Source organism: Scleropages formosus, chromosome 23 (assembly GCF_900964775.1).
Source record: "Scleropages formosus chromosome 23, fSclFor1.1, whole genome shotgun sequence".
NCBI lineage: Eukaryota > Metazoa > Chordata > Actinopteri > Osteoglossiformes > Osteoglossidae > Scleropages > Scleropages formosus.
Window position 1 is genome coordinate 13,327,376 of NC_041828.1, and position 15,594 is coordinate 13,342,969.

The 15,594-nt window shown below is 40.8% G+C and overlaps 1 protein-coding gene across 1 annotated transcript in view; it reads right to left on the minus strand.

The window, feature by feature from the left end:
- Nucleotides 1–15,594, minus strand: part of gabbr2 (gamma-aminobutyric acid (GABA) B receptor, 2) — a 161,349-nt gene that overhangs the window by 106,435 nt on the left and 39,320 nt on the right. The window contains exon 2 of the mRNA XM_018731961.2: nucleotides 10,023–10,160. Within this exon, the coding sequence (XP_018587477.1) occupies nucleotides 10,023–10,160 (138 nt within the window). The remainder of the gene's footprint in view (nucleotides 1–10,022; nucleotides 10,161–15,594) is intronic.

The window sequence follows — 15,594 nt, forward strand, 5'->3', positions numbered from 1 at the left end:
CGGGACCCGGCCAAGCCCACTGCGCCACCACATCCCCCGTATGTGTTTCAATGTTTAATATTTTTTCATTCAAAATCTCAGTAAATCCACCCTCTTCTGCCTCGTGCCTGGTCACTCCCTGAACCGAGCTGCCCGGTGTCTAACAGTAGTCACCTGCTTCCCAGAAATAGATGTCATTTAGAATACAGGCAAAAGGACCAGTGGATGTACCTAGGACAATCGAGGCACAAGGGCCAACTGATGCAGCTGGGCCAACAGAGACACAAGAGACAGTGGAAGCACCTGGGCCAGAGTAGGAACAAGGGTTAAATGACTCAGACTCTAATTTCAATTAATTTTTGAGAAACTGCTTCTTTCCACAATACTAGAGAAAAGCCAGTGAGGTCATGGGGGTATTTCTTCTACCAAGTGTAGATGAGAGATTCCCCTGTGCGCTTGATCCCCCAGTGCACCCCAACCTGTAATGAAGGCAAACAGAAACAGGCCCTTTTTTGGCAAGTAGCAGGTGCCCAGTGCCCAGTGCCCATGTTATGAAGGAGAGCCCCCGGTGTCTGAGAACTCTGGGAACCATGAACATAAAACCTCTTCGCATCAAGCCATCTGCGTCCAGCTGATTCGTGTTGAGACTATATCTCATCTCAGATCATTGATTGTCTGTTCTTCCATGCATGTCCTGTCTGTTTTCTCTCAAGGTTGGCATGTATGTAGATAAATAGACACCGCTTCAAATGCCAAGGTCTGTTTATATGTAACAGACACTGGTACTGATCAAACAAATCATTTAAATCAACAAATCTGTCACTAAAACTGATTGCCCAACGTGTTACATTCAGACAAATGCTCATAGGAGCACACACTCATATTTGTGCAACGTGTTCTTGGAAAGTGTATTCTTTAAGAGGTAAAGAATAATACTGGTATGAATGAAATCCGTAAATGTTACAGAGAGAAAGAAACTGCTTTTGGAGCAGTGAAATAGGAAGCATTTCACAAACCATAGGGCCATTTACAACCGCTGGGAATACAATGGCAATCTCGTCGGCAAGGACACTCTGATTCACATCATTCACCACACCGCTTCAGTCCATTAATTTTCTGGTTATCTTCCAGGATTTGTACAGTAGCAGAAACTTTTCCTAATTCCATGTTCCATCTGTGTCGAAATCTTGAGGAACAGATACTGATCACCTCAGAACATTTCCCCAGAAAGCTAAATGTCAAGCAGACAGAGAGGTACAACTGGTTTAAATGTGCACTGTCACTTTAAGAGGCTCATTTGCAGTGATTTTCAAGGTCTGGGCTAAACCTGCAAAGTTTTATAATGTCACTTAGACTGAGAGGGTAATCAAGGGCTTACAGAATGGATCTCAGGCTGTACCACAGTAAAAGCACTTTCATGCTCCAGTATAGAAAAAAATACATTGTTATTTCAGATAAGTTTTCCTTATAAATCATCTCTCAGACAAGAGTGTATGGAGTTTAGTGTGCAAGCCTCTAATTTGCGTGACGACGTGGAATTAATTGTATCCCTGACATCTCACAGTGTTGCACGTTAATGTGGTGCTTTAAAACTGAATCATTAATGTGCTGTTGAAACAATGGTAATTTTAAACTGCCATAGGTCTTTTATCTAGTGCACTGACACCGAAGAAACAATGTCCTCCCTGTGCTCAGAAAAACACTTGGAGAAGACTAATGTATCTTAGAAAAAGATTATTTTACCACTTGTTTAGGAATATTATGCCTTCTGATGTCATTCTTGTGTTTCTTTTATAACTGAAAATTTTTCTTGTAATCCAGTGCGATGTTCATAGTATGGTATTCAACATTCTCACACGTGAATTTTAGCGGATGGCATTTTCATAAAGGAATTTCACATCATTTCAAATCTTTGCTTTCACTGGTCAGGATCTATAACCACTGTAACAATACTACGTTGCTTATATACTTACAGCACATTCTTACAACTGTATGTTATAATCACAGTCACAATGGATTAGAGGAACATATGTTTTCTGCCCACCAAAGAGACATAGAACAAGCAACGTACGTCTCTAATATTCAGGATAAACTCCTGACAGGTTTAGAAGTTGGATTTTGATTAATTAATCAAAAACAGTTTTGGTCAAAAATAAATTATAAATGTTTTTTATTACACAATTTCCTTGTTCAAAGCTCTTTCTAGAAGTAAATGATTTATAGCCACAGTCTTCAAAGCAATTCAGAGCTGTGCCCTAAATAAAAACCATCAAAGCCAAGTTTCTGAAAAATAAAATATGTAAGTAAAGAAGTGTTCGAGAGAAAAATAAGGGCTGAAGTCTGCACATTCGGGGTTGTGTTTGTGTCCATAAAGTCTCATTTATCCTACTTCAGACATTATCCATTTCCCTTTATGCTTTGCAGAGACATGGGCACATAAAAATGCTGCAGACATGAACAATTTCCCCCTTTCTCCCCTTCTTTTTTCTGAAAACAGGAATATATTATTACAGCAGCAGCCCATGTGGAATTCAGCACTCGCTCATCTTGGATTCCATTTGAATGAGACTTCCAGATGAGTGTAAATCGTTTGGTGTTTCGGCAAAATCAGGGGTTCTCTTTGGGTGTAAACAAGCCCTTTCAGAGCCGCCCTAGTGAGAAGGCACTATAACACTTCACGTGTCCATTAAACACTGCCACAACCCAGTTTCTAAGAGCAACGAGGTTGATCGGATGTATATGGCCGACAAAGCATTTGATCAAACTTCTGCTCAAAACGATGTTTGCATGGTCTTGAAGCTGTGCTGTAAGTTATGAACTTTGGTAGTATTTTGTACAGTATGCTCCACATGGAGCCAAAGTCTGCAGATCCAGCACATTTTCTCTTCTGTTCTTCAAGTCCTGCTTCGCCTTCAGCAAAACAAAGTCGTGTTCAGAGATATGATGCCAAAGTTAATGTACTATACTGCACACTTCAATGCTGAGCTAACAGCATATAATATCAATGAAAATGTTTTTTTATTTTAATTTGTTACTTTTTCAGTATCTTTTTTTTTTTATTAGTCAGTCTTACTGTTATGGAAAATGAGAGTTAAGATAATGAGAAATGTGTCTGGAAGGTCATGTAGGATAAGGTAAAAACACAACTCAACAAGCAGCAAAGCAGAGAATACAGTGCTGCTATCTGTCTAATACCTAAGTAATCCTGGAGAAAAAAGAAAGATTCAGAGGATGTGCAATTCAAGGTCAGGGAGAACACCTTGACATCTGCATTTTTATACTGGTCTCATTAATGGGCATTCTACACATTAACCGAGAGGTTTTTCATTGACATTTCGTACTTTATGCAGATACTTAACCTTCTTATCCGGTGCAATATACAATGAATGACCTTTCCAGCAAATCTGTGAAATAGTCAGAAGGAAAATCCTGATAATATACAGCACAATTAACACAGTCCATTAGTGAGTAGAGCAGATTGTCACGCAGTTGTCATGTACAGGCAACCAAGTGCTACGTAATTGCAATAAACTTTCTTAGAATGACCAAAATCAAAAAAATTGTCATAAACATTCCATAACTTCTGTCATAACCTGTTGTGAAGCATGTCACACAGCTGGCGTTAAATGCTACAGTTGTCATGAAAATTCTTGGCCCATTCTGACATATTGATAAAAATCCTGTGGAAATATTAAACAGTAACTTCATTTGTATTGTTATGCATAATTTCAGTTTGCAGATCAAGGTGCAGTCCAGTTAGGCAAATTTGGACTTAATTTGTATTAAATAGCACAGAATATTCTGGTGAAAGGGGGGTGCGGTGGCGCAGTGGGTTGGACCGGGTCCTGCTCTCCAGTGGGTCTGGGGTTCGAGTCCCGCTTGGGGTGCCTTGCGGCGGACTGGCGTCCCGTCCTGGGTGTGTCCCCTCCCCCTCCGGCCTTACGCCCTGTGTTACCGGGTAGGCTCCGGTTCCCCGTGACCCTGTATGGGACAAGCGGTTCCAAAAATGCGTGTGCGTGTGTATTCTGGTGATGAACCAGGAGTCGGAAGTTCGTTCAAACAAAAAAACTACACTTTCCGTCTTATATTGAAAGACCATTTTGGTTCATTATTAAACATAGTACAAACGAGATGTGTTCAGAGATCTGATGAGTAACCCATTGTAAGTAATGTATCTAGCAGTGTAAGTCACCTTGGTGAATAAGGTGTGTGGGCTGGTAACACTACATAGAGTTCACTGGAAGCCGCTTTGGAGAAAAGTGTCTGCTAAATAAATAAATGTAAGATCTCAGACAATATATCAGGAAGTTGACAGAGTCAATTAATCAGTCTGTCAGATTTCAATGTTTCATGATGTTCAGTATGAATGTACAATAAATAAACTGAGTGACAAAATTAAACATGTGACACTCTAATCACAGACATGGACACTCGCATCATGTATGATGAGTCCGGTGGCTGAACAGTGTACGTAGCGTGTACCGAACCGTTCCTTTTCTCAGCTTAGCCTTTTGCAGCAGGCAGATCCTGGAGGATCTTTTGAGCCGAGTTTCACCGGAAAAACACAATGGCAAGAAATCACCACTAATTGCTGTCTGAATTGTGCTGCTATTCCCCCTATGGTTGGATTCTGACTCCTGAAACAAATTCCAGCACCCTGGAATTGATCTGGCTGCTTTCTGGTGCTAACCCTCCACATTTGTCTTGGTCCATAGGTGCAGTACTAGGTGCGCTACAGAGGGCTGGATGTAACTCAGCCAACAGAATTGCATGCAATCGGTGAAAAGCATCTGCCAGCTTCCTCGCACTATTCACAGAAACTTAAACTTTGAGAAGGACTCAGTTTGGAATGGTGCGTGGAAAGGTTTAAGGAAGGCCGAACAGGACAACAGCAGCTTGGACGCTTTGCTGGGTACCACTCTACATAATTGCACTGACAGGCTTCATACCAGCTGCTTTCAGAAATAAGAATGCAAGCCTTCCTGGTCTGGTGAAGAACCAGGCTTAATGAAGCTGCTAGGATCAATAACGAAAGCAAAATATCTCTGTTATATGCATTTTGTCTTTGTGCTGTGTGTCCATAATGCATTTTAACAGGCTGCAGCATGAGCACCCTCCCAATTCCTTCTGCGTCACATTGTATTACATCATGCAAAAGAAGGACTACCAATAGTAGATAAACACTTAAATGTAATAATAGAAAAAGCAGACAGTATAGTCAGTGAGCCTGAGACCACCTGCTCACAGGTCTCCATCAATGCACCAAGAGCTTAGGCTTATTACCTTACAAAGTTACGCAGCTGTCATTCTGACCAGGACCATTCCCCAGCATGAATTAATACATAAACAAAGAACACAGTACAAATCCTGAAAATCACATTGTTTTGAGCATGGTCATACTACTTTCTTACGTTCATGCTACTTTAATTGTGTATAAATGCACCTCTGAGCAAAACAAACCCTGCTGACAATTTTAATAACAGGTTAACCTTCATCAGACTTGTCTCCCTTTCCTTTTAATTTGCTGACATCTTTGGAACTCCATTATCATAATGCCTCCCCAAAAGTTCCAGCAGTGCTACTTGGTGCAAAGCACGGGTATGAACGTGACAGTAACACACACCCTTAGCCACTATCAGTGGGATGAGTCACAGGTGGGAAGCGATCACCCTGCGTGCACATCAGTGGTTACATAAACCCTTAAGCAGAAGGTGCCGGCAGAACCCGTCAGTTAGCAGCGCCCTGGGCAACATGCACACGTTGACTTTGAGCACCTCCCAACTCTGATCATGAGACTCTTCTCTTTCCCCAGTGACATGCCATTTAAAGGCACATTGTGCACGCTCTTCTTTTCCCATATAGCCCTTGTTAAAACTGTACAAACTATTTTAAAGAAGAGATTTTTATGCTACATATTACAATGAGTAGAATGTCAAAAAAGGTGTTTTACTTAGTGCTCAGAAAACCTAACTGTTAACACTGCACCATGGAAGACACTCGTAACCACACTTAAAAAAAGATTGTGGGGCGTGACGCTCTGGGTTTGGATGGGGTGAAGGACGACATACAGGCAGCATTCATAGTGAACGTTTATTTGAACAGCGGCACACAGGGAAATATTGCTCTTGGTCTGACGACTCTGTTCCCTCAAGGACCTGCGCCTCAAGCCAGCCTTCCCAGCCTACTTCACATCCCCAAGCTTTTTTTCCACCTACTGGCAAACACGGTTGCCCCTTCATTGTGCCCATAATTCCCCCCAGTGGTTGCACACTTTATTCACATTTTTCCCATAATGCAACTATCACAGACTGAGCTGCGACACGCAAGTTGGTAGCAAGGAATCAGTAAGATGCCGGCAAAATACTCTCAATGAAGTGCTGAACCTTGTTGCTGTTGTTGCCTATCACATGCATTTCACCTTGTACTGCTACATTGCTTGTTCTGGTCTAGTATTCCATTTAACACTTTCTGTTTGAACTAGACTGGGTGCTGGGAAAGGCCTACCGGTATCTGTGTCTGTTTGTCATTAATTAATAACATTTCTTTCATCAAAGTATGACAGGTACATGTAATTGGTTGTAAAAAGTAAATGCATTGTTTTTCAAAATCATTTCTGTAAACTTTTTGCTTACCATGCAGCTATCTGGAATTCTGTGGTGTTTGGTGCCTTGTGTTGTAAACCAGATGGAGTGAACCATTTGGGTTATTTCTAGGTGGGAGTCCTTGGGCACAACCAACTAGACAGGGGTGTTTTATTGTGTAATGTGATAAATGTTTTTATAAGTTGTAACATAGGGATATTTATAGTAGAAAATGTTTTGTATTGTTTGTATGTTTTAGTATTTGTGTTGGATGTAATTTTTGGGGAAATGTACTTTGGAATAGTTGAGGCTGTTATGGTATAACCAGAAGGGTGGAGTTACTGCTATATAAGTTTGTATTAGGGCACTAGAGGAGGTTGCCAATTGATGCAAGCTTATGCAGATAGACTCTCATGCAGTCAATAGGAGAGCTATGCATTGCTGTTGATGCAAGGGGTTAAGCTCATAGGTCTCATGTTCTTGTAACTTAATGTTTGTTTTGTACTTGGCTGGGGTTAATGTGTTTTGAAGAATACCTTTTAGTAAAGACAATAAACCTTTTCTGGTCCAACTACTTCAATTCTCCACTGCTGCCTCCATCCGTCATCCATACCTTCACAGCAACTATTCACAATAAACATTCTCCTGCTTAAACTCACGGTAGCAAGGGGTGTTACAAGATGTTAGTGCTTTAGGGTTATTTTTATTTATTTAGTTGACGTCTTTCTCCAAGCAGATGTTGGCCCACTTTAGATTTGTACACTAAGCTACATGCAATTATTCACCAATGTACACTGTTGGGTCATTTTTACTGGAGCAGTTCAACATAAGTAGCTTGCTCATGAGTTCTTCAGCAGGAGGAGGAATTCAAACCGAAACCCTTTGAATGTAAGGCATTTAAGACAAGTTCTCTATCTGTGTGCCAGAAGAAACTATAATGATACCCGTCTGAAGAGTTTGCCATACAAGGTTAGGTTAGTTATGGTAAAACCAAAGCAACGGTGACTGCATTGGTAAGGCTCAGGTATACAAATCCTGCAGGGAAAGGATGAGGTCAACTGAGGAGGACTTTAAAATCAGTGCTGACAGAATAAAACAAGGACACCATCTATTTCAAATCAGAGCAATTCTTCTACATCCCCCATTCTACACTGCACACCGTACACACAGTCAACAATAAGTGTGAAAATATTATACGCTCTTCTCTGCAGGTATTTGGATGTGCTACGAAGTCCTCTGTAGGTCAACCAACCAGTTGTGGTTTTCTGACAATTTTAGCAAATTTATAATTGTTAACTTTAAATTCTAGGCAGCTGGGATATATTACACCTTTGAATGGGTCCGGGTAAAAGGGCGCTTCTCTAACAGCACGGATGACACTCACCCCATCCTACCACATGAATTCAATTTGTGATATTGTCTTACACAGAACTCCCCGATAATGGGGCTGACCTCTGGCAGACGCATCCGGCACTGCCGTGTCTCCCCAGCTACCGCCGGCCGGCATCCCGTTGTGCAAGAGGTCCTCGCTCAGCAGCATCTCTGCAGCCAAGACCTGCAGGACTAGAAACCTACGCTGTGCACCTTGATAGAGAAAAGAACACTGCTGACAGCTTCTGAGGATGCCACAATAACTCGGTGGCTGCATTGTTGCCCTGCATTCATTTAATATGCCTCTCGTTGCCTCTTTCTAACCTTCAATAAGTTTCAGCCATCATTTTCAACATCTACATGGCTTCTGCCAACAAAATGGCTGCTCGCCACACAATCACACCCAAACAACGAGACAAAACAGTATTAGGTCTGGGTGCCCTGTATAATGCATGGTCTGTTCACCCCTTGTAAACAAGAGATTCTTCAACGGAATGACAAAGTCTGTTTTGTATAGCTCTATTAATAGTAAATTTTACATCAGCATGCAATTAGTGGAATTAGTGCCCTCTACTATGCTTGTCTCTTACTATCAAAGGAACCTCTTGGTTGCTTTTGGAAACAGTGTCGCAAGAGCTGATGTGTTGCATTTTGTAGCATTCCTTCACTGATTTTCACTATGGCAGCTTCTGGAAGGTGGCTTCCATTCATTGGGTACATATGTTTCTTCTGATCTCTCACTATATATCTGTTATTCCTTTATAAATACACTTGCTCTTAATTGTACAAATACATTTGGGAGTGGAAGTCAGCCTGTAGCTCACAGTTATTTGTAAGTCCATCCATTAAAATCAATGACATCTTAATAAAAAAGCTACAGCTTAACCCTTCAATTTATTCACGGGTTTGGTTCCGTTAAAAACATCAGATCAATGGCAGATAAAGCTATAATGAACTAATTAGAAATCACTGTAAGACTTTGTTTATTCTGCTTTCATCAAGAGCTCATGCGATGCAGGCTTTCAATGACCCCTAATATTGGATACAGGGTGCAACATGGATGGGACACCAATTTATTGCATTATCTTTTATTAACATGAAGTAAATGTATCTCCTTTTTGGAACTATTAAAGAAAACGAAAACAAAAATCATCTTAAACCTATCTTCAAATTAAAAAGAAGAAAAAAACAAGTGTTTTACCAGATCATATATACTAAGGTTAATGAGAAGCTGCGTTGAGAGTAAAATACACTGAAACTTCAAGTGTGTGTAAACCCACACAAAAAAATCAGTTATGTTATTAATGTCCTTTTTTTAATCAGTTATTAGTTATGTCTTTTTGCAATTCACAGATAACTGTGGGCAAAAACCTAAAAACAGTGAGGAATCTTAATTTTGTGTCGTACGGGAGTGTTACTGCGTGTGGGCTGTAAGCCAGTGACACCTGCTTTGGTCAGCTGCCTTTATGCGTCTTCCCACTTACAATCTCACCAACATGGAATTTCACTGCAGGGGATTCTATCAGTGCTGTTCACATGCTGACACGCTCTTTGTCTGAGACATCTAACATCAAGCAATCATGACCACGCTATTTGCTCCAGCCACAAACCACACCAGACACTTAGCATACAGAACATGTCACCAGAAGGAAACAACGCCAGCCGTGAAAGTGGAGCTCAGGAGGCCGATGCTCAGTAGTAATGTAAAGGATGAGTCCACCTATATGGGACTAACTGAAAATAAGAGCGAAAACAAAGCAACACACAAGTGTCCTAAATCTCTGGGAACTGCTGCAGAAGGGCAGGGGACACAAGTGGGCTCATTTCTTCATCAAACCTGTTAGCTCCACGCCATGTGAAAAAACTCATTCCTACCTTGGTGAACTCAAACTTTTCACTGGTACAGTATTTGTAACTGGGGCACTGGGTTCATAGATGAACCGCAAGGAAATCTTCCCTTTTAACTTGGTTCCCCTGTGGTTTTACAGTTCTTCCAGAACATCTGAGATGTTACATGGGAGGAGTTTGTGTGGATGAGTGTGTTGGGGTGCAGAAAGAAGGAAATAGGGCCAACAGCCCAGCACTTCTTACCTGTACAAGGTTCCATCCCTCCAGTGACTCTGCAATGATGGAAGTCACTGAGGGACACACTCCTCCGAAGATCATCAGGTGCTTCGGGCCAAAGCAAATGGCATCAAAGAAGGCCCTCAGTCCCTTCGCATTGTCACACTGTAGACAATAGAAGAGAGAAAGAGAGAGAGAGAGAGAGAGAGAGAGAGAGAGAGAGAGAGAGAAAGACTACTTCAACATCCGGCATTTGATGTAGAAACACATAGCAGCACATGTATGACCCACATAAAGACACAAATAACATACGGTCTAACGCTGCAACGATGTTCGAAGCAGCTCGCATCACACCGTTCGTCATTTATCTGCATACAGCGTTTGCGGAAAGGCACTTTGCTTTTGATGCAGTGTAAAAATAACCCTTGCTCAGCCTGGCCTCATTTATTTTAATGTATGAAATGGTGGTGATGTGAAGCTCTCCAGCAATGTTCCACAAGAGGACCAGCCCACTACTGCTGTGGAGTGGAGACATTTCAGATTGCTATGGCAACGCTCTTGGCTCCTTAAAACTGTAGGAGAATAATTGTGGAGTAGCTCTATTGATTGCAATATGAGCTTATAAGTCATTTTGGGGAGGATTTTCAGGGTTCATAGCGTGTTCTGATAAACACTTTCCATCTGGTTATTTGTACTCTGTTCAGGTGGGCTGGACTGGTCTTATCATTATTACATAATAAAATTCCACCTTAGACTTAATCTTTTCAATAAGTTTCTGTATGCTAGTTCAACCTCTGATTGTTCCTCTCCAAAATTCTATAATTTGTTCTGTTTGCAACTCATTTTTTTCCATGAAAATTATTGCAAGACATCTTAAATGTACATGGTAAACATCCAATGGGTTAAAAACATGATTTGCAACTAAATTTGACTTTCAGAATTATGCAAACCCCATTCAGTATTGCTGATTTCCAGCGCGTTCGGAAAACAACCTGATTATAATGTCATTAAAACTGAATGCGTGCTGAAGCTGACTCATCACGAGAGGCCCTCCACCTTGGGTTTACACATTTACACACACAAACATGAGTGCACACGCACGCAAATATTGCAGGATGTGTAGTCGAAGAAAAGCCAGAGTCCTCATTGGTTGGTTATTGCTGCTAAATTGGTTAAACTCAATGAACAAGAACCATATATGAAGAAAATACATTATGTTCAATTGTTATTAAGAACTATGGCACAATGTCATTTCAGTGTCATGGTGTCACTTGCACAAGCTGTGTGCAAACAAAGTAAAGGAATCTTACATGTCACATTTTCTTGAAAACTCAGACTGCATTGGCCAAAAAGTCAATTACACACAGTATATTTTATATTTTTTCACATATTATATGTTTTAAGATTAAGTGCACAGGTATTGCTGTTGCTAAGAAGTCACAGCAGTTTTATAAATAGTGTAACTATCATGGTGACACCCTGCCTCAGTTACAGTAAAGTACAGCAGTGCTCACTGTTACGCTGAGATTTCAGCACTAAGTACATTTGCTATCACAATAATCACAGAATCCAAGAAAAAAATGTTTGATTATCTAGCAATCCCCAGTTTTCCCTTCCCAACTCTCTTGTCAAAATTTCACTTTGTTAAGGCTTAAAAATTACAATTTAAAAATGGCTGCATTTCATTGTTTTTGTGTGTGTGTGTTTCTATATTGATTTTTTTTCTCTCTCTCTACCAAACGCTGTATGGTACACTGAAACACATGTAGCCGCTGGTCTTTGTGAGGAGTGCATTCACAATCTGGCTCACTGGATTTGGCCACGTTGCCATGGAGACCGGCTTGTCACTTTGAACAATAACTGAGCAGAGAGGCCAGACTGGCGTTGACAGATATATTCACTGAATGCCGGGTGTTACATTTACGGGGGCCATTAATCAAAATCTATTCAGAAGCAATGGGCTGGTTAATGTAAAACATGGGGTAAGATTCAGACAGAGTCACAGGCAAAATGACATGTGAGAACTTCACCTTTCTCATCATTAACAATCTGCTGTACCTTTGAAAAATTCTCTGGAGTTTTGAGTTTTTTAGTTACAAATTATTATTATTATTATTATTATTTTTATTATTATTATAGGCATTAATATTTGTTATTTTATGTATGGTTCATTTGGTTTTTCTTTGCTGCTCATACCTGTTACGTTCAATCTACTGTATCTTCGAGGATGTTCAACTACACTCAGCAGACATCCATCCGTCCACATGAGATAAGCTGAGACATTTCTGCTATCGCTCAGGGTCATCAGCTCAGCTGTTCCACCTCCCGCGATCTCGTGTGTGTTTACAGTGCGGCATGTGAGTACTGTATGATTTTCGGGCCCATTGCCACTCCAAGTCCAGTCCTGTCCCACTGCACTCGAAGGAGCCCACAAGAGCACGTCTGCAGGGCTGCAAGTGCACGAAGGCGTAAGCAGACTGCAGGTCTATGCAGGCCGAAAACTTAATCCAAGCCAATCTAATTAAAGTAATTGGACGCATTTTGGATTGATTGGTCGGGTTAAAGCGCATGCTAATCCAATTTTTGTTCTTGGCTTGGGAGAGAGCCAGAAGAGAGATGTATTGGTGGAGACCACTCAGCTCGGGTACATCTCTCTTATGACGGCTGGTCCACATTTGCCCGTGACGGCCAGCGTACGACAGTCAGCCCCCATGTGCTGACCCTCTTCCCTGAGACAACACAACTAACATGCTACATATTTCATTCCGAAACAAAACATTAATTACATACAAAATTATTTACACAGACATCTGGGTGACACTATTTACATCGTATTTAGACGCTCATTGATATTCATACATACAGTACATAAATACAAATACATTTGCTATTTAAAAAGGGAAATATTTGTATATTTGTTACACCATATTGCGGATTGAAGAATCGATTTGATCATTTGCATGGGACTGAGGAGCAACTGTTTAAGTCTGATGAGCAGTTCAGATTAGTTTTGCCTGACTAACCGAAAGACAGCATGACAGCACTATCAGAGACCAGGTCTGGAAAATAGCTCAAAAATACCAGAAGAAGCGTTTGGTGGCAATCTAGGTGACACTAAAAGACTTTGAGGAAAGGTAAGAAAGCAGAAGCTGACAGCGCTCAGTGGGCGCCCTGGATTCCTACACTTGTTAAGGACAGCAGCGTTTAGCTGAGCCACAGCTCTCCCTAAGTGTTCAGGAACATTGGCGAGGCTCTAAAGTGCACAGGTTTCTCTAGAAGCACATTGTTTATTTGCTACAGACCCAGCAGAAGTAATCTTAGGGATTCTTTCGCTTTTCTTTTCTTTTTAGTCAACACAGTTTTGTGTAACTTCTCTAATACTGTAAATATTATATCCCCTAAAGAAAGTGTTTTCAGTCTCGATGGTTATTAAAGTCAGTAGTCAGAGAGTGTCGAGGTGACTGGCTCTTTAGTGTCATGTAGCTGGAGGTAATATGAGAAAAACAAGCAGTAATCAAGGAAAACTAACCATGAAATGTTCTATTTAGAAAGAAATGGCCACAGTAAATAGGAAACCTTCAGAAAGAACAGCTTTTTTTAAAAAAAAAAAAAAAAAAAAAAAAAAAAAAAGATGTGCTGGAAAGAAAATGGATAAAATACCTTTGTTGTTAAAGTGTTCAATTTGCCTAGCCTTATTGAGGTGTATTCTTTATACCTTCCTATTCAACAGCATTCTTTTTAAATTTCTCAGATCTGCAGTGTGGGCGTCGCAAAGCCATTTTAGTCAGTCTCCCTGTTTAAGGGCAGAATGCACAGCTTTGATTCTGATTACTCCCAATATGCTATTACACCGCCTATGACACAATTTTTTGTGCAATTAAGGGTGATTTAGTGCAACTGTACTTCCTCGCTCATACACTAACTGCAATAAACATGTACCCAGTGGTGCCTGTAGCTTCCCTAATAAGACAGCATTGGTTTCACTGAGAGAGTCTGAGATATTGCAGAGAACTGTAGAAAAATAAAGGCACCTCATCAGGGGTCTCACTGGCACCTATTTTCACCAAATAAAGCAATTAAAGTACCAAGCATAAACATAGATGCAGTTGTTTACCTGTCACTGTGAATGAAAAAAATCCCAATCTCACATGAATAAAGCTGAAAATGCATACCGACTAATAAAATGTTCCGGAACTTAGGAAATAAGAAAAAGTTTTTTTTTTTTTTTTTTTTTTTTTTTTTAATTTGGCAACATGGCTTTAGAGATTGTTCTTAAGGATTTATTATAGGTTTTGTAAGGTCTGGAAACATACGCGCACATGCATGTACGTTCCCAGATCCATTAAAGCTAAGCAGCAGGTTGAGCAGAAAACCCGCTTTTTTCTACCAGCTAAAAATAGAAAACAGAAAAAACTGGCCATATTATGAAAATTGAGAGAGTGCAGCCTCAACATTCTAAAAATACATCAGAGGGTCATAACTATTGATGTTACTTTAATTTTTAAACAATGCCATCAAAAATGATCACAAATAAGATGCCCCAGGAAATGTGCTTTTATGCAGCACAGATTCAGTCCATCTATTGCAATGTGTCTCCCCTACATCAGATGTATTCTTTGCATGGATCGCTTCCTACAATTACAAAGACAGTCTCAAAAAGATGAGAGACACATCAAAAATTCCTGTGAGGTACAGTCAAAAAAAAAATCTAACTCAAATAAATTGACCAGAGCAGTGAAAATTCTAAACGATACCTGCAGAAGATTACAGCTCTCAACATCCTTTCAATCTGGATTATTTGTTCTGCTATTAGAAACCATACACCAATAAGACATCGGTAATATGCTTACGCAAAAGAAGATTTCATGCTTTCTAGGTCTCATTAATCCTTACAACTGACCCTACATGACCCAAAATGTGTGTGATGTAAAAAATATAAATTCACTTTACAAATTAAAATTTTATCATTTGTAGAAAAAAAAAGCAGTTGGTAGATGGGGCCACTAATAACGGTATTTAAACAGGAAACCGCACTATTCCGGGTGAGCTCCCGACATTAGCCACTGCTGCAGAGCCAGGAGGACAGTTGCTCTGCTTTGTCATTTGAACAAAGCCCCAAACCCACCAGCATCCTGACACACTGCTCGCAAACTGTCACGGCATGGCAGCACAGAGCAATTCAACTGTGTGTCAAACACAACTTACTGATGATGACACCCAGCCACGCTTATACTGTACCCACGACAATCTCACATCCCGGGGACTGACAGACAGACTGACGATGCACAGACCCGAGTGTGAAATTTGCGCTAAAATCTGTAGCCTCAGCTCACTCGTCTCACGCAGACTGGCTTCTCCACAGGTCCATGACGATGGCAACTGCACATTCTGAGGCCGAGCCTGCATCGCAGCATGCCTTCGGAAGATAGGGGGCAGCAGGTGGCGTGGTGGTTAACGCTACTGCCCTGCACTCGAAGGACACAGGTTCAAATTCCTCCTTTTGCTGTAGCGCCTTTGATCAAGACGCTTCCCCTGCATTGTTCCAGTCAAAGCTACCCTGCTGTGTAAATGGACAAACAACTGTAATTGGCTTAGTATA